The following is a 20,218-nucleotide window of genomic DNA, read 5'->3' as shown; positions in this document are numbered from 1 at the left end:
AAACATATATAGAAATAGAACTGTTCAATAATTTGAGTATTAGATGGCTAGTTTGAGGGCTCCATTTTCTCTACCTCTATGTAAACAGTTCTCTCCCTTTTAGTTATAAAAAGGCACACATTACTCTGCTAGCAAGTTTTTAATTTGAAGAATGATTGTATTATTACCTGAGTCATATATCATTCATTCTTCAGTGTTTATGAAACTGAAGTTTCTTTTGTTTAACAGCACCTTTAATAATAACATAATCTTAATTGATGCCCAATGATGATTTCCTATTGTAATTTGTTAAAGCTTTAATTACCACATAATATGAGAAAGAATCGTGTATAGGTAACGGAACTTTTGTTCTGAACATTTCTGACATCAACATCCCCTACATCAGATCCTTAGCCTGGTATCCATAGATACCTAGTGTCCATGGGTGAGCTTGGGAAATAATAAATCTCCTAAGTTTTAATATATGCAAAATTGTGTGTATGTATGTGTGAATCTTTCTGAGAAGAGTGTACAAACCTCCTCAAAAGGGAACTATCATTTCACATAAATCAAGAAAACCAAGTCACATTTAAATAGCAAATGTTACTTTTAATCATAATCTAAAAAATGGTTATGGATGCGCATGTACTATTTCAATTAACTATCACACGGATTAATCATAGTAGGTGGAGAATAAATAAAGGCTTTCTTGAAGGAGGAATATATACAGACACACATCTATGTTACATATAACAAGATGCTCTCATGAACACAGAGTATAGGTACTGTTTTAAAATAAAATTCAAAAGTCTACGATCTAAACCCAACTTCATCTTGGTTATTAAATAGTTTAGACCATAGTAAATGTAGTCTCATAAAAGACAAGAATATATGTAGGAGAACTGAATCAAACAGATTTTATTAAACTTTTTAGGATGAGGAAAACAAATGATATAAAATAAGTCATAAGAAATGCTATCTGGTACTACCGTCTCAAACCATTTTCAAGGTTTTACAAAATACACAGCAAATACAAAAAGCTTCAACATACTCTTCTTTTATAACTTCTGCTGCAATAAATGCAACATTAACAAACATACAAATTTCTTCCATACTTCTTAAAAGTAGAATTACTAATTTTTACAATGTTATTCATATACATTTTTATTCATACTCTTTTAATAAGATCATTTTTGCCAATACATAATTTTCCTTAACTTTATTTTTACATTAAGCCAATATCTGTCATGCAGCCATCAAAAATCTTACAGTAAATTACACAGGTTTGTAGTCCAATTTAGACTCTAGCTTCTTAGAATCAGCCACTTTTCTGACTGCTTTCATGAAGTCTTCCTGTACTACAAAATCATGATCAGCACGAATTGCAAACATACCTGTGGAGAATAAAACAACATGACTGCTATATTTAATATGTGAATTATTTATTATAAGAAAACTAAGAGAGAGGGTAGGTGAAATGGGTAAAGGTGGTCAAAAGGTACAAACTCCCACTTAAAAAAATAAATAAGTCCTGGGGATGTAATGTACAGCATAGTGACTATACTTATTAATACTGCACTGTGTATTTGAAAGATGCTGAGTAGATCACAAGAAAAAAATACTTTTCTATGTGTGATGATGGAATGTTAACTAGACTCATTATGGTGATCATTTCATAATATATACAAACACTGAATCATTATGTTGTATACATGAAACTAATATGTCAATTATATCTCAAAAAACTTTAAAGAAAACTAAATAATGTAATATTATTCTATGGAATAAATGTGAAGGAGCTTAGATGTATTACTTCTCAGCCAATAGTTCTAATTTCCTAAAAACCACTACTATTGTTCAATTAATTTCCGTAACTATAGTGAGCACTATTTTCCAAACCAAAATCTAGAAAACAGTGAGACAATTATCTGTATACTTAAATTCTACCTCACACAGTCCCTGTATCCAATGTCATTTTGAAAAAAACAAAACAAAACCCAACTATCAATAACACATACACATTTTAGGCAGAAGTTTCCTAACTCTACAGGCAGCAATCCCCTGGAAGCAGGGGGCACATGTATGGTTTGGGAAAACACAAAACACCTCAGTAATTTTCATAGCTCTTCCTTGTTAATAATCAAAAGCATAGAGAATAGGAATTAAAGAAAGTCAACAAAAATCAGTGTCATCATTCACGTGAGAAAATTTACCTTTTTTATGTACAAATTGGTATTTTATAAGACTTCCATATTCAAATATCACCATTCAGTTTTTGCTTTCAAGTTTTTGACAAGTTACTTGTCAAATACTACTTGGCAAGGAGGTAAAAGGTTTGTGGGTTTTTTTTAAACATTAGTTGTGTCATAGATATGGGTACCAGATTTTGAGACAATCCTAATTGCATGATAAGCTAAAGCTGGTAAGTTATCATTATCTACTAATTAAGTGAATCCTACTACTATTTTCATTGAGGATCTGCTTATACTGAATTTTCACTAACATAAAATGAGTGGGTTGCAATAGAAAATTGCAAGGGTTACTTCCTGTCTTCCCTTTCCTTTCAAGATTTCTACATAAGGAATCTTGGCGATAGTCATTCTATGCTGTCCTCAGAAATCAGGTGAATGGAAATGACTGGTTTTTTTAATAGTGAAGTTTTAAAACCTGTTTAGAAGGCTGTAACTAAATTAGGCAAGTTATTTTTCCAAACCTTGTGCATATTACTGTTTCCAAATCATTATTTAGTGAATGAGTGAATGTGAGATACATTCTAATCCAAAAAGGATGACAATCTCAGGATTTGAATGGAAAAAGACAGCTATAATTGAATCAAGTATATTTTAACTCACAGAAAGATATGTTAACAAAAAAGGTTTGAAGACTAATAAGAAGAAAACTCAAGAATTTCAGTATGTCTCTAGATGAGAAGTTTAAAAAGCTTAAATTTTAATCCACACAGAAGTTATAGTTCTTTATTGGAAATAGCTAAAAATAAACTTTTTAAAAATATGTGGAAAAAGAGAGAATATAATTTAATGGTATCAGCCTTTAAGATTTAGATACTGCTTTTGTTTGGATTCCATCTTCACCAAAGCAAGCTTCTAATAATAATTTGGTCTAGTGTAGATTTTGAAAGGAGAATGTCATAAGTTACCCCTAGTAGTTCAGGCTACTGACTGCTTACCTTTTAATATTTTTGTTTACTAGTAAGTCTTTGTGAGCATGATTTATGTGATTTGTACTGAGAGTTTCTGGACCTGCAGATCTTTGATCCAGATACTGAGTCACAGTATACCCATGAAGATACTCCTATGGAGAAGCCATGTCTGAGCAGCCTCTTTAAACACTGTCTGTTGAATTTACAAGAAATGTTAAAATAAGGCTAATGGTGATATGAAAACAAGAAGAAATCACATATTGTAATACTTAAAAAGTGTTCATATGCAATCTATGAAAGTCAGTGACTATAAAATCTACTGTAGATATTTTTTTAATTTTAAGATTCTGTGTGGAGGACAAAAACTAAATGACCGTATGTATGGTTTTAAAGCCACTTGGTACCAGAAATAAAAATAAAATCACACAATCCACAGAGAAAATTATACTAAAAAACTACTACATTTCCACAAGTTGAATGAACACAAAATTCATAGATCAATCTTTCAAAGGTAACTACTGACAGGTTAGTATCAGAAGGCATGTCATCCATTTTGTAGCAGATACCCCCAGTGCTGGCCCAGTCGGATTTCAGCCACAGGTGTGGCAGATAGCTCTGTACAGTCTCAGACTTACTCCAGGGGGACAGCATGCTATCACTATGCATGTCTTTCCACATTCTACCCTAAGGCATCCATAAGTGCAAAGAAGTTAACATCCCCAAGGGCAAATCTCATCCCATGGAGGAATGGAGGATGACAGCTGGTAAATAAATGTCTAGTCTCCCATATTGCAGCCAGATAATCCTGGAAAGAATTCTGTATGTTTCTCTGAGGTCTCATCAGAATCAAACCCCTCTTGCTTACAACAGTTATTTCAAAGATGCACCCTTATAACAGCTTTCCCTCTTCCCATTTCACTTGCCCTATTCTCTACTTCTTGGAATCAATTTCCCAGAAAATAACAAGCACTCAAATCCTTGCAAAGCTCAGGCTCTGCCTTTGGACAAACCCAAACACATTTTTAGCAAATTAAACAAATCAAAATCAATAGTAAAAACTGTACTTTAAACCCTTACCTGCTTCAGTACAAACATTTCTCAGGTCTGCTCCATTAAAGCCGTCTGAAAGCTTCACAATTGCTTCATAATCTGTTTAGGAAAAATACTGGAAATCAGTTAAAAAATAATAATAGGAGACCTTTTTTGGATTTATTCCCATATAGAAAATTTAACTTAAGAGCTTGCTTCGAATTTAGTCAGCTAAGCATCATCTCTGTTAACATTACACAACATTAACAACTAAAATCAATACTTCTGTTAAGTAAACCAGCACCAAGCAGAAATAAACATACTTCTAAAACTCTAAAACCAAGAAATAGCAAGATCTGAAAGCATCTTAACCTGTTTCTACACAGAGAAACTGTTAAGCGCATGTGAACTTTAGATATGTCAAGCTATGACTCTTATTAAAACTGTAACCAAGTATCTAATTTGAATAAATCTAGAATATTCAAAACCAACTGTAACCACAATGGAATTTAATCACATAAGGCAAATATAAAATATACCAAAAATAGTCTTCAGACATCATTTTATCATACAGAATTTTTAAATGCTAGAGTAAACACTGACTAGCTTTTCTGGTTTCTGTGAAAGCTCCAAGTGTTGAGGTATCAGATCTATGATAACAGTAATAGTTAAGTGACCTTTCTATCCACGTGACAGACGAAATGAAGAGCTGCTGCTGGTTTAAGGTAGCAGTTACGGACTTGATGTAGAATAGCGAGAAGAGACACATAAGCTACTACAATGTGAAAAACTGTGATAAGACACCCTTGTCAGGCAATCTGGAGTATGTCAATCTCTATTTGAAATCACACAGATAATTCATTAATTAGTCTTCATTCAGGTTCAAGTTCATGTAAGCTTCTGGAGAGCAGAAATTCCTAAGGTTAGCACAGCATCTAGCACCTAGCAAGAGCTCAGTATTGGAAGAAGCTGGTAAATTCAGCTCAGTCTTTCCAACTCAAAACTTTCACATGAGTAATGAGAAAGGCAATGGTCAACTATTTGTAATTATTTTGGACCACTAACTTGTAAAAAGTTTTTAAAGTTGCTTAGCAATTATACTAGATGCCTCTAGTCCAGGGGTCAGCAAACTTTCTGTAATGGGCAAGACAGTAAATACTTCAGACTTTGTAGGTCATATGGTCTCTGTCAAAACTACTCATTTCTGCCACTGTAGTGGGAAAGTAGTCATAGACAATATGTAAATGAATGGGAGTGGTTGTGCTACAACAAAACTTTATTTACAAAAACAGAAAGCATACAGAATTTAGCCCACAGTAAAATACATGGCTCGCTGGCCTTTACACTAGTCCGGTCTCTCACTTCTATAGATAACTATTTTGTAATTTTTCCTCTGTCCTCAAATCTCTAACAGTACTTTCCCATTTTCACTCTTAACTTGCTTTCTATTTCACTGAGAGAATAAATGCATTCAGAAGAAAAATCCTCTAAGTACCTGCTGTATTTAAGAACCTGTTATCATCAGCATCTAATATATGCTGCCTTTCCTCTTATTCTCCTGAGAAGTCTATGCTCATAGACAAAGCCAACCTCTCTTCAAAAATAGCACATTATCAACTTGTATCTCTCTCCTAGATCATTCCCATCAACATAAAAAAAAAGTGTTGTAAGTACATGCATCTTAAAGAAAACCCCAAGTCCTCATCTCCATTTCTGCTGCAGCTCCATTTCTTCTCTTCTCCCCTTCACTAGAGAACTCCTTGAAAGAGGTGTCTAAACTCAATGCCTCTTGTCCCCATCTCTCTGATATCCATTTGAACAAGGCTCTCACTCCTACCACTCCAAAGAAATTTCTTTTGATAAGGTCACCAATGATCTTCATATAGTAAATCCAATCTCAGAACTCTTCTTATCAGACCCATTGTCAGCATTTGACAGGAAATTAGTCCCTCCCTACAGTATTTCTTCATTTATTCTCCAGGACACCATCAGGTCCTGGTTAACTCCTATCTCTGTGACTAACCTTCCTCAGTCTCCTTTGATGGTTCTTCCTCTCAACTTTTTTTATGTCCTCTCAACTTCTTAATGCTGGAATTAGCTCCAGTTTTGAATCCCTTCTCTATCAACATTCTCTTCCTTGGAACCATTTTTATGCTGATATTAGCCACATTTATAACTCTAGCACAGACCACCCCAACGAACTATTGATGTACACAGAATTACTAATCAACATCTTTACTTGGCTATCTAACTGGCATCTCAAATTAAATATTGCCAGAATCAAATTCCTCATTCTCCCTTTAAAACCGAATCTTTCCAGTCTTCCCTCGCTTTAATTGATGGCAATTCCATTTGTTCAGTTGCATGAGTAAAAAACCTAAGTCTTCCCTGGTTCTTCTCTTTAGCTCACACCCTACATCTGATTCATTAGCAAGCCCTGTCACCTCTATTTTCAAAATATGTCCAGAATCTCATTATTTTAAAAGATTTTGCTACCACCTTGGACCAAGCCACCATCATCTTTTGCCTGCATTACTGAAATAACCTCCTAATAGATCCTCTTGTCTCTATCCTTGTCCCTCTGGCTACAGCCAGATGATCTATTTAACATAAGTGAATTCTGAAATATTTACAGATGAAATGATAATGACTGGAATTTGCCCTTTTTTTTTTTTGTGGTACGCGGGCCTCTCACTGCTGCAGCCCCTCCCGTTGCGGAGCACAGGCTCCGGACGCACAGGCTCAGCGGCCATTGCTCACAGGCCCAGCCGCTCCGCGGCACGTGGGATCCTCCCAGACCGGGGCACGAACCGTGTCCCCTGCATCGGCAGGCGGACTCCCAACCACTGCGCCACCAGGGAAGCCCTGGAATTTGCTTTTTAAAAATCCAGAAGGAAGGTAAGAGGTGGGAGAGATTACAGATGAAACAAGATTGGCCAAGGGTTAATTACTGAAGCTGGGGGATGAATTCCTGATAAGATTATACTCATCTCTACTTTTATGTATTTCTAATTTTCTGTAATACAAAGTTAAAAACAATAAAAAGTAAGGTCATATCATTCCTCTGCTCACAATCCTCCAATGGAATCCATTTCACTAAAAACAAAAGCCAAAGTTCCTACACAACGGCCTCAGTAAGGCTCTATACAATCTGATTCCCATTACTTCTATGATTTATTTCACTTGCTACCGTCCCAATAACTCTGCCACAGACACCCTGACCTCTATACTGCTCCTGGAATGTTCCATGCACGCACCTACTTCAAGGCCTTCTTACTTGCTGTTCCCTCTGCATGATCTTCCCCCAAATATCCATACTTAGCTCCTTCACCTTTTACGTCACTGCTTAAAAATTACCTTGGTAAGGCGTTCCCTGTGCCTCCTCCTCCCCATCTCTATTCAAAATGTATACATTCGGGCTTCCCTGGTGGCACAGTCGAAAATCTGCACATAACTCATAGCGGCCCTCCATGTTCATGGTTCTGCATCTGTGGATTCAACCAACCCCAACCAGGTCGTACTATAGCATTTACTAGTTAAGAAAAAAATCCACGTATAAGTAGACCCACACAGTTCAAACCCATTTTGCTCAAGGGTCAAGTGAATATTTTACTTTCTTCACCTGCCTTTCCTGACAAAAATGTAAGTTATATAAAGGCAGGAATTTATCTGTTTTGTTCATTGCTATATCCTCAGCACTTAGAACAATTCTTAGCATATAGCACATGCTCAATAACTATTAGCTAAATTCAAGACCACATGTTTCCTGAATTTAAAACTAGATTTGGTAGACTATCAGTGATATCCAATAGCATTTTACTTCATTTACCAAATGTAAATATATATAAAATAGGTTATTTACTTACCTATTTCACCATGCTTTGTAATGGGACCTGCATGGATTTTCAATATATCTAACCTTGCTTGTTCGTTTGGTAAATCAATATCTGAAAATAAGAAAATTATAAGAAATTCTTTTGCAGTCAGGTTTTTTGTTTTTTAAATAAAGTAGGGGGTGAGGAGGAGGTATGGGAAGAGAAATGGACATAGACAAAGAGAAATGGACAGCAGGCACAAAAGCTTAACTTACGTATTTTTCTATCTAATCTGCCTGGACGAAGCAAAGCAGGATCCAGTGTATCTGGTCTGTTTGTAGCCATGATCATTTTAACTCTATGTAGAGTATCAAATCCATCCATTTGATTCAGTAGCTAAGAATATATTTGTGAATATAAATCAAAGGCACATTTTATAAAGCATCCCAACCATTAAAAAAACACATAGCACACACCTTTTATAAAATGACTAAGACCATGAAATGTATTGCTTACAGATACATATGTGATGTGCAGAATGATCGTTTGATGGAATCATATTTTTTTCTCTCTTACATAAAGGGATATATATTCCATTCTAAAAGTTCCAAGATAGATTATTTAATGTTTTTTTTTTGGCCGTGCCTTGCAGTATGCAGGATCTTAGTTCCACGACCAGGGATCGAACCCGTGTCCCCTGCCGGGGAAGAACAGAGTCTTAACCAATCGACTGCCAGGGAAGTCTCCAAGACAGATTATTCAACTATGTACCTTTGTATAGCTATCAGATAGTTTTAATAAATCTGAAGGCATCCATCCAGTCACGAATTATGAAACTAAGTTATGTGGATCTGATTTCCAACATTCGAATTTTTTTGTTACAATTACTTTTAAAATAATGTTTCAAGAGCTTATGGCATGCCAGACATAAAATTTACATCAGGATAACTGGAAACAATGATTTTCTACAAACTTGATAATAAATCCATTAAATATCTTTTCATATAATTCTACTCACACAGAAATACTGAGATACCTAACACTTTTCCTTCAATTCCTAAAGTTTTCTTGAACAAATGTTGAAAAATCTAACTGCATTCAACAAACACTTTAAAACAAAGCTAGCCTGACAATATGTCTATTTCTTCATGCCAATATGTCTAACATACCCTAAGTGTTAGCTAACAACATATCAGCTACATGAATAAAACTAGTATCTGCGTTTTAAAAAAATACCTCAATTTAAGGCTTCTAATAGACTCTACAACTAACTTTAAAATACTGTCTTTTCTGAGCAATTTATAAAAAACAATTTTCAAACACCCCTACTGAGACAGTAGTTGACAATGCATTACCTATGCTACCTATCTATTCATAGGAGTTGGAAAATGTGTTTGGAATCTTGCCATCACTTTCACAGAATGTGGAGTGGGAAAAGACTTTAATATACATTTCAATATCCCATCATCCATCTTCAATAATCAAAACTATTTTAGTTTCCTTTCATTCTCAGCAATAAAGAGAGGAAAGTATTAGTAATTTTTAGAGCAGCCTCATACATAGTTACAATTCATTTATTGCCACTAGTTTAAATATATTTGTCACTCATAAAATATCTGAATAAAACGAACACAAAATCACATTCACAATGTAGGTACAATATATAATTTTTAAAATGGCCAGTCTGCTCAAAAAATGTAGAACGGTACAGCTGTAACTCGCATGAAATTTTGTAGATATCCCTATTATTTTCTAGTACTCACTTTCTTACTAGAGATTGTGGTAAAGAAAAGTGTTCATTCCTGTCAATACTGTACTTTCATATTTCATACTTAAGTGCATTCTTCATTTAAACCATTATCCATATTTTGACCTTCAAATATCCAATGTTCACTTCTTCACTTTATAAACATTGATTTCTTTACAAACAGGCTTTACCAAATATTACCTCCATTAAAGTTCTCTGAATCTCTCTATCAGCTGAAGTACCCTCAGAAAACCGACGACCACCTAAAATAATGATGTGGAAACTCATATGCATTACTCCTTTCCTCTTTAAGCATCATTTAAGAAAATATGAAAATGATAGTATCTGGGGTGTAAAACATTAAGATGAAAATAAATTAACAAGAATTACACTGACAAAATTAGAATTGATTTTGGTATGTTTATCATTTTCTCAATGTTAAAGGTTATTTATTGAGAGTGGTTAAATTTTCTTAAGAATTTTTTTAAAGTAACATTCAATTCATTTTGCTACTTCACACAAATTGCAGTTAGAGGTGAAAAGAGAGGGAAAAAGTTCTTTTAGATTAAAAGAATATTCCTAACAGTTCAAGAAAAGTTTAAAATAAATTTTAAGAAGTGTTATTCTTACCAATAGCATCTATTTCATCCATAAAAATGATGCATGGCTGATGGTCCCTGGCATAATTAAACATTTCTCGGATCAAACGAGCACTTTCACCAATGTACTTGTCTACAATAGAACTAGATACAACCTGATTAAAGGAAAAACATTATGGTAAACATAGGAAAATTCAAATAAAATTTATTTTCAATAGCTACAAAAAGAATATTCCCTTTACCTTTAAGAAATTGCAATCCAACTGGCTAGCAACAGCTCGTGCCAAGAGTGTTTTTCCTGTACCTAGGAATGATAAATGAAGTCCTAATTAAATGGAAAGTAAAACAAATTTTCAAAAGCCTTTAAGAATGTAATCCTTTGAATAGTAAATTTTGCAAAATGTAAGCTAAGTCTTAAATAAAAGCATTTAAAATCATTTAAAATCCCAAAGCACTTCCACTCAATATTAAAATTTTAAATTTTATTCAAAATATCCCTTCTAATTTTATTTTAAGCAAACTGAATACATAACTTTAGAAATATATCAAAGCCAACTTACAAAGAGACTGTGATGGAAACTTGTACATTCAAATACATTGGGCTATACTGAACACTGAGTGGACCTTTGCCTACATATGATATTGTAATGTCAAGTATTTGTTATTTGGAAATTACTGATTCAGTGGGTTATGAAAATCTTCCAAATACTGGCATTTTCCATTATATAATATTAAAAAGTCACATTTGTTAATACCATCTCCGATCTCATCCTGTCTTATATTAACAAATACATTGGAAAGTTGTCAAGCTCATAGTACCAGAGGTAAAGTTTTCAAAAACTCAATTTTCGTTTGAAAGCTCAAGTTTTATCACTGGCTACAGATGGTGTCAGTTGTTTACTTTAACGTGACTGGCTAACTTCATTCCTTTTTTAAAAAAAATGTGTGCAGGGACTTCCCTGGTGGCACAGTGCTTAAGAATCCGCCTGCCAATGCAGGGGACATGGGTTTGATCCCTGGTCCAGGAAGATCCCACATGCCATGGAGCAACTAAACCGTGCGCCACAACTACTGGGCCTGGGCTCTAGAGCCCCTGCTCTGCAACAAGAAAAGCCACTGCAATGAGAAGCCCGCACACAGCAACGAAGTGTAGCCCCTGCTCGCTGCAACTAGAGAACGCCCACGCACAGCAATGAAGATCCAACATGGCCATAAATAAATAATAAATTAAAAAAAAAAATGTGTGCAAGGTAACCAATAACCAGTCTGATAACTGACTGTAAATTATCCTTTCAAGTAAAAATGGCATTCCGTGAAAAGCAGCTAATACAGCAGGCAACTCAAATAATCACACAAATGCTTTTCCTGGAGATATCTTATTCAGTATGCAACAGAAGTACTTTATATGTATTTTCCATTTCATCACAGAATACAACACATATTCAAGGATCAAAAGTTAATATTTTTAATGCTTTAGCAAGGACATTTTAAAGTGAAACTGACATCTTTTTTTAAAAATACTGCAAATGTGAGTGGCCCCGAACACAATGACTACTATACCATTTTGTGCCACTGACTTAATTGATTCATACTATGGCATGAGTAGCTTTACCCTCATTGCTTTGCACCATCAGCACAGATGTTAGTTGCTTTTTTCTTTTTCACTGTGTTGACATCTTAGTATTACAAGAGTAATTCTGACCTTGCAGAATCCCTGAAAGTGTCTCTGGGACACCCAGAGGTCTGTGAACCACACAAGACCATTGCTTAGAATCACATGGCATGTTTAGATATATATACCCTATGAAGCACAAGAGGACTAAGCAAGACTAAGAAAACAGTAGACACACATCCCCAATCCCTTCCTTACTCTGAACAGAATGGAGGCTGGAATTGTCACGTTAATTATCTCCATCTCATTTTTTTACTCCTTCATTCATTCATTCGCTCATAGTGGGGCAGACATGATTTAATACCAACCTGGTGGTCCATATAACAAACAGCCTTTTGGAGGTATTATTCCTACACGTTGGAATAATTCTGGGTTTGTAAGAGGTAATTCTATTACCTAGAAAAGAAGTTGCATGTTTCTTAAAACGTTAGTAAAGATTTTGATGTACTTTCAAATATTTTAAGTAAACTATCAGCAGATTTACATACATACATCATAATTCGTAATAGATCTAGAATTCAGTGCTATGTAAAACCATTTATATTAGAGGTTTTTCTTCAGATAGATGTAAGATATCTCTTAAATCTAAAAATCTTAAAATATTTTTTAAATTAATTAATTAAAAAGCATGTGGTACTTTGAACTATTTATTTATTATTTAACACACTTGCTAAAATAACCACACACTTGACTAGAGTGATGTTTGCACGGGCATATAATCTGTCAAACACATTTGAACTGTACATTTAAAAAACATGAATTTTACTGAAGGTAAATTATGCCTCAACGAAACAATTAACACTACAAAAAATCAGTTAAGCAAAAAAACAAAAAGATTACACTGGTGTGCTTCTGAATACAACAAAAAGTAATTATAAAATGGGGAACTTTGGTAAGATATAACTGCCACTAAGAGAAATGGTACATAAAATGTTCTTATGTTGGCATTTTGTCATAGTAGTCTTAAAAAAAAACATAAATTCTGCTCTCAATGTTCTAAGACTGATTCAAAGAAAGAAAAGTGGAGAACAGCAAAAGTGAGGATTTGACTGCCCAGTTTAAACTCTTTACTTGAGAGATAAACCTCTACTGAATAACTCTGTCCATAAGGTATGATTAAGACACGCCAAAATTGTGAGAAATTAATATTCGCAATTGTCTGCAGATGTATACTGCATGTCCTTGGTGTGTGTGCGTGTGTCTGTGTGTGTGTGTGAGAGAGGTTCATTCTGCTCCTATGGCTGATGCAGCAAATCGCTGTCAAATATTTCACTGTTTCATGAAGCACTTGTTCTTCCTCTTTTCATTAACTATAATGTGAAAAGAATAGGCTTTTATTTATGCTTAGGCCAATGCTTCTGCAAGTATGGTTGAAAAAAAAAAACAACTTGGAATGCTTGTTTAAACGCTAATTCCTGTGCCCCACTCCCAAGCCACTGCATCAAAACCATGCAGAGGGCCTAGGAATCTGTATCTTTAATAAGAGTTCCAGAAAATTTAAAGTGCTGGAGTTTGAAAACTACTGGTTTAGGGCTTAAATCAGATAATGTAAGCCATTCTAATTAATCAAATTCATTCCTGAGTATTTCCATCCTAAATTAAGATGAAATCAATACAACAATGTAATTTGCTTAAAAGAGAATTGTTAAGAAGCTATCTGTGTTGTAAAGCAAGGCAACCCTGATTTGATTCTTCATGTAAGAACTTAAAGTTTAAGCCACGCTAAAGCCAATATTTTTCTTAAATGACAGCAAACAGCTTTATCAAAATAAAATATTTAAGGCACAGATAACTTACTCTATTTAAGGGCAATAGGAAATCAATGAGGTTATGGGAAAAACTACATTACACACACTATCCAAATGTGCTCTGACCCAACTAAACTACTAAGATAAACAAAATACCAGATGGTATGGGCAGTGGATTACATCCATTATTCTTAGCTTTTTTTCCTTCTTGGTCATAAAAAGAGCAGGATTTTTCAAACACCAAATTATCTCCAAATTTAACAAAAACCCATAATTTTCATAGCTAGAGATTCAGTGCTTTTCTTCTCTTGTCAAAAATATTATATATATAATATTCAGTAAACACTATTTGGACAAAGTGATTTTACATCCTCTTTCTCCCTTCAGGCATTTTAAAACCCGTACTACTTCTTAGTAAGTTCAGAGAATAAAGCACACACTACCAACCTCTCGTAACTCCCGAATCTGTTCTGACAAACCTCCGATCTCAGAATAAGAAACATTCCCGGGGTCCTCATGCGACATGTTGTAAACCAGTGGGTCCACCTCTCTTGGCAAATACCTGTAATGATAAGGTGTGTATTTTTCTTTTAAAAGATGTATTTTCTCTCAGCCTACAAATAGAGTATAAATGACTTGCTTATGCAAGCACCTGTAGGTGATCTTGGAAAATCATGCTGGGACTTCCCTGGTGGCACAGTGGTTAAGAATCCGCCTGCCAATGCAGGGGACACGGGTTCGAGCCCTGGTCTGGAAGATCCCACATGCCATGGAGCAGCTGAGCCCGTGCACCACAACTACTGTGCCTGCGCTCTAGAGACTGCAAGCCACAACTACGGAGCCCGCGTGCCACAACTACTGAAGCCCATGTGCCTAGAGCCTGTGCTCCACAACAAGAGAAGCCACCACAATGAGAAGCTCGTGCACCGCAACAAAGAGTAGCCCCCGCTCACTGCAACTAGAGAAAGCCCAGGCATAGCAATGAAGACCCAAAGCAGCCAAATAAATAAATTTATTATTTTTTTTAAAAAACATGTTTAAATTAATTTGAAATTAGGAAAAGCGGAAAAGTGGCAAAATATTCAGTGATCTCAAGAAGCATATATTTTGGATAAAATCTTCCCTCCGTGAAAATGAGACGTAAACTAAATAGTACAAGAAACCTACCTCATGATAGTTAGTGTAGTCATATCCAAAGCAACTCTTGTTCCTGGCTTCAGCTTACTTTTGTCAAGCTAATTGTGTAAAACAAAAGGTGTTACACAAACACTTGAAAAGGGGAATAACACTCTAACAAGAGCATAGTAAGAAGCCAAATAATCATTTTTACCCTTCGGAGAGAACACTAAGATTAGATTATAAACACCATGCCCAAGGGAAGGGTTTATAAAAAGTAGTAATTCAAAGTTATTTCCTTCTGCTCCTTAAAAGAGTGCCCTTTTGTGCAATCTCAGTGTGAAATGAGAAATCACTAATATATAAAGTCTGAGGTGGCAACAACCTTGTTTTTGAAGAAGGAACTGACTGCAATATTTTACTTTCAAAGGCTCACTATTTAATATAGTTTTGCTCATTATTTTGACTTAGGCACTGTAGTACAGTGACTTTGGCAATTGGTACCAAAGCATTTATACAGAAATCCCTTAATGAACATTTGGAGGGGAAGGAAAGGAAAGCATCTTAAAGGTATGTCCATTAGATTTATTTTAAAAACTATAGTTTTGGGAAGTATGTGTTATGTGATCATAGGAGATAAGGGGGATATGCACTCTATTTCCCCTTAGAGATTTTTTATTAAAATTCTAAAGAACAAACAAAAAAACCCCAGCAACCTTCATTCATGCTTTTGCTACATGCCAGACACTATGGTAAATATTTTACTGTACATATTAAGTTGAATCATACTAAACAATTTATTGGCGTATTTAACTTATTTGGATAGAAGTGGAGAGAATCTATCCAAATAGATTCAAATCACACTCAGGCTGTTACTTGTCAAAAATAAAGTTATTTTTCGAAAAAACTATAATTTTTTAGTTCTTTCGAAAAGTGCAACAAAAAAAATAATAAACTGCTTGCCAATACAACTTCAGAATCATACAAATTACTGACCACTTTTCACAGGATTTTGCAAACAGCGCTCAGTTTAGGATTTAGTGCCAATTAAAATGAAGTGAAGATATGCTAAATACTAGGTTTAATATAATGGATTAAACTAAGAATAATTGTCAGGTACAGTAGTCTTCCCCTTATCCACATTTTCAGTTACCTGAAAATATTAAATGAAAAATTCCAGAAATAAACTAATCCTAAGTTTTAAATTTCATGCTGTTCTGAGTAGTGTGATGAAAGCTCTGTCCTTGGGACATGAATCATCCCTTTGTCCAGCGTAGTAGCCCTCTCGCTTATCAGATCCACTGTCCTGCTGATTGAAGTACTTGTGGTCAAATAATCCTTATTTTACTTAATAATGGCCCCAAATCACAATGGTAGTGATGCTGGCCATTCAGATATGGCAAAGAGAAGCCACAGACCGCTTCCTAATGAAACGGGGTAAGTTCTCGACTTAATAAGGAAATAAAAATCATATGCTGAGGTTGCTATAATCTAGAGTAAGAACAAATCCTCTATCCATGCAATTGTGAAGAAGAAAAAAGAAACCTGTGCTAGTTTTGCTGTCACGCCTCAAACTGCAAAAGTTATGGCGACAGGGCATGACAAGTGCTGAGTTAAGATGGAAAAGGCATTAAATTTGTACAAGATATTTTGAGACCACATTCACATGACTTTTGTAACAGCATATTTTTTTAATAATTGCTCTATTTTATTAATCTCTTTCTGTGCATAATTTTTAAATTAAACTTTATCATAGGTATGTATGTAGAGGAAAAAACATAGCATATATAAGGTTTGGTATATGCCCAGGTTTCAGGCATCCACTGGGGGTCTTGGAACATACACCCCACGGATAACAAGGGACCACTGTACTTGAAAATGAGCTTAAATAGAGATGAATATGAAGCTATTTCAACATTTACATCTATAGGGGATATATACTCTGGCTTTTCTAATATTTTCCAGTTTTCAAATACTCTCTTGCCCCTCATACAACCACAAAATATCTTAGAAATGCCAACTTTTGGCATCCAGAGGGCCCTGAAAGGGACATAAATATCCTGTCGGATTAGGCAACTGAAATTTTGATTTAGAAAATGTCATCCCACTTACATGCTAGGCAAAATCTTAAGACTGAATTTAGTCCCTAGGAAAAATTCAATTCTGTAGCCATGTCATATCAATGTTTTAAAACCTGAACCTGATATAACAAATATTCAGTTTAGAAAGCTCTTCCAATGAGTTTATAAGAATTCGCTAAAGACGCTTTCTAAAGAATAGGGTAGTACATAAATTGGCTTCAGAGGCTACTAAATGATCCAAAGCCATTTGTTGGTGATTTCTGATGACTGCAAGATAAAATCTGGAGTTATTTCAATTTGCCGATTCTAATTTAAATGAACTCATACAAAATCAATTTAGCCTCTAGTAAAGACTATAAGTAATATTTTTGAATGTTTAAATATAAAATGTAATTTATAAGGTCTAATACTTTTAAGACCTCTTCAAAAAAAGACACTAAAATAAAATAATCTGAGATTCTTTCACTTCTAAAATTCTTTGATTTCTCAGTGTGTAGAGCTGACTGAGGCAATGCAATAGAGCAGAAAAGTAGAGACTACCGGGAGTCAAACCCATGGTCTGAGTTCAGGCTTTGCTAATAATTAGCTATATCTGAACAAGTCACCTTTGGGAGGTATGGGCATAATGCCTGACCTGCTTACCTTGAGAATTAAATACCTTACATGAAAGCACTTTTGTCAATTATAAAGCACTATAGAAATGTAAAATGTTACCTGTCGACGACAACCCACAACATATCTTGGCCCATTTGTAGCTTTAACAATGACTAGAGGAAGAAAATGAAAAAACAAATTGAAAAATATAAAGTAAAAAATAAATATATCCACATTGATGGCAGATTGAGTTTTATTTCTGTTCTCCAAAAGACAAGAATTGAAAGACAACTTAGTCTATGCAAGAATATCATCTACCTTCATTACAGTCATTAAAATAATAAGCATTTCAAAAGTTGGTGGTGGGAGGGAGGGGAGTCTGCTTTTTTTTTCTTTACTAACAATCTAATACACTTACATTTTTCTTCAGTTAATTGCTTAAGTACTTCACCAACAATCTAAGAAAGAAAGAAAAAAAAAGCATTACTTTTTGCCAAGAGCTAAAAAAACAAATCACCATCACCCTCTACACCCCAAACTCCATTACCTACCTGCCCAACACTTTGTAGGGCCTTCAGATCATTTTCAGACTTTTCATACTGCTTGGTAAGTTCTTTTAATTGTTCCCTTACTGAAAAATATAATTTGAACATTTTAAATTAAATAATCTTAGCGAGTTTAAGTCACTAAGTCTCACTTTATTTAAGTTTATTTAAGTCTATTTCACTTTACGTGTATTTTATATCCACTATATCAAACCACAAAAAACATAATGCCATTTGCAGATGACATGTTTCAAAACGAAATGTTACAGAGAAAGCACCATGTTTTTATTTTCTTTATCAGGAACACTTACTTGTTTGAGCACATATTAGGTTACATTCATAACAGATATTGACATTCTGACACTTCCGGATTTGAGATTACAAACCCGAATGATAAAAGAGTTAGACCCTTCCTCACTTCACCTACCCACATGAACTGTTACTCTTTGGCTTTCTAACCTAAATAAAGCGCCACAGAATTATACAGTTAAGGTCCTCCTTCATTATTTAAACCATTCAGGTTTGTCAGTGACGGTGCACTAAGAAAAATTAGAAGTACTCTTTTGGTTCAGGAGTAAGGGAAAATTGTGTGCCTGACAGAGTACAATTCAAAACACGAGGAAAAAAGAAGAGGACTATGATTGACCGATGGACACTTCTCTCTTAAACTCCGCGTTCGGCTTTCCATTCCACTAACAAGCCAACTACCCGAGTCTCGTCTCTTGCTTGAGCTTCTTTGACTTAAGTCTCTTTCCGCCTCCGGCTCCCGGGACTCCACCAACGCCGCACTCCTTGCACCTTAACCTGGAAACATCCCTGTGACCCACTTCTTCCCCACTCCCCTCTGGTCATCTTCCAATTCCATCTCAGAACTGGGGATGTTCTCTCTGTCACCTGGACCAGACTGGGCCATTTTCACGCCCGAAGAGGCTCGGCTTCCGAAGCTATAGGCGGGGATGACAAAGCGCCTTGTCTCCAGACTGAGGCCTTCTCTCCTCGGGGCTCGGTTGCCGAGCTCGGCCAAAGGCCTCCGCTTTGTCAGAGACGGGAGCGGGTCCGGGCACGAGATTATGTGGAAAGAAAGGTGCACTCACACTCCTTGAGACGGCCGTCGATCTCCTTGTGCTCCAGCAGCTTCTTGCGGTAGTCCTGAAGCGCCTTATCTCTAGGGTCCGCCATGATGAGAAGCCGCCGCTCATAGGGGATGCCGGGAATGGCCATGGCCGTCCGGGCGGGGGAAGGGGCGGGGCGAGACAGGAGAGCCTCCCTGGAGGGGCGGGTTTCGCGGAAGACACTGCCCCTTCCGGTTTGCCCCGCCTCTGCACGCCACTTCTCCAACGTCTGCGTCTCTATGCACTAGGGTGCCGGCGTGCACCGAAGGAGACCTCCAGATATACCATCCCCTGCAGGTCAGCCTGGGTAGAGCAAGGGCGCTGTCCCCTGAGAGGCCTTGGTATTTTTAAGTCACTGCTGTTCTGGAACCACAAAAGACTTTGTAATAAACCAAGATGAGAATGAAATAGGGAATATATACATATCTCTCTAAAGAGCTCTGATGGTTTATCGGTATAACACAGATAGCCTACTGGTATAACCCAATACTATCCAGGATCTCCAGGTACAGAAGGAGTAGGCTATTTATTCACTCAGTGAGTGAGGTACTAAGGGTTCGATCTGATGGGAAGATAAAAAAATAATCTTCAAAGTGTAATAAATACTATAATGAAAATAAAACATGGTGGTGTTATAGAGTAAGGTGAGGAGAACTAATTTAGGACAGATATCTGAGATAACGAGCTAGATGTGCAACAAACTGGGGAAAAACCTTCCAAACAGAGGAAACAGCAAATGCAAAGATCTTAAGGTGAAAAGGGGGTTGGCTCATTTCTTGGAACAGAAAGAAGGCCAATGAGCCTGGAAGGGGGCAGGTTGTAGAGATGAGGGGCACAAGATAAAGATGCCTTCTTTCTGTGCTTTTGGACAAATTAATCTCTCAAAATCTCTGTAGAATGAGCATAATATTTGTACCTATCTCATAGGGATGTCATGAGTATTAAACAACATAGTGTGCCTGTAAGCTATCAACACAACATCTGGCACATAGTAAGTATTCAGTAGTGTTATTTTAAATTG

At 35.8% G+C, this 20,218-nt stretch overlaps 1 protein-coding gene across 1 annotated transcript; it reads right to left on the bottom strand.

Annotated features, from left to right (window-relative positions):
- Nucleotides 1-871: 871 nt before the first annotated feature.
- Nucleotides 872-19,306, bottom strand: PSMC6 (proteasome 26S subunit, ATPase 6). Its single transcript, XM_024734741.1, has 14 exons — nt 19,180-19,306; nt 18,092-18,171; nt 17,959-17,998; nt 17,661-17,713; nt 14,917-14,984; nt 14,197-14,311; nt 12,310-12,397; nt 10,572-10,633; nt 10,361-10,484; nt 9,932-9,993; nt 8,259-8,379; nt 8,035-8,115; nt 4,217-4,288; nt 872-1,373 (listed from the first exon to the last, which is right to left on the bottom strand). Exons 1-14 carry the CDS (start codon nt 19,304-19,306, stop codon nt 1,255-1,257), a joined length of 1,212 nt encoding a protein of 403 aa, XP_024590509.1. The 3' UTR covers nt 872-1,254.
- Nucleotides 19,307-20,218: the final 912 nt, after the last annotated feature.

Source organism: Neophocaena asiaeorientalis, unplaced genomic scaffold, assembly GCF_003031525.2.
Source record: "Neophocaena asiaeorientalis asiaeorientalis breed wild unplaced genomic scaffold, Neophocaena_asiaeorientalis_V1.1 scaffold547, whole genome shotgun sequence".
Taxonomy (NCBI): Eukaryota; Metazoa; Chordata; class Mammalia; order Artiodactyla; family Phocoenidae; genus Neophocaena; species Neophocaena asiaeorientalis.
Note: the sequence above shows the minus strand (reverse complement) of the source record. Positions and strands in the feature narration are given on the sequence as shown.

What these genes read in the sequence shown, in the direction of transcription:
- PSMC6 (XM_024734741.1), bottom strand. Translation starts at nt 19,306, where the DNA reads ATGGCCATTCCCGGCATCCCCTATGAGCGGCGGCTTCTCATCATGGCG. An exon ending in ACTACACTAACTATCATGAG is followed by an intron (nt 14,312 to 14,916) that starts GTAGGTTTCTTG and finishes TTATCATTACAG; the next exon opens with GTATTTGCCAAGAGAGGTGG. An exon ending in CAGATTAGATAGAAAAATAC is followed by an intron (nt 8,116 to 8,258) that starts GTAAGTTAAGCT and finishes TCTTATTTTCAG; the next exon opens with ATATTGATTTACCAAACGAA.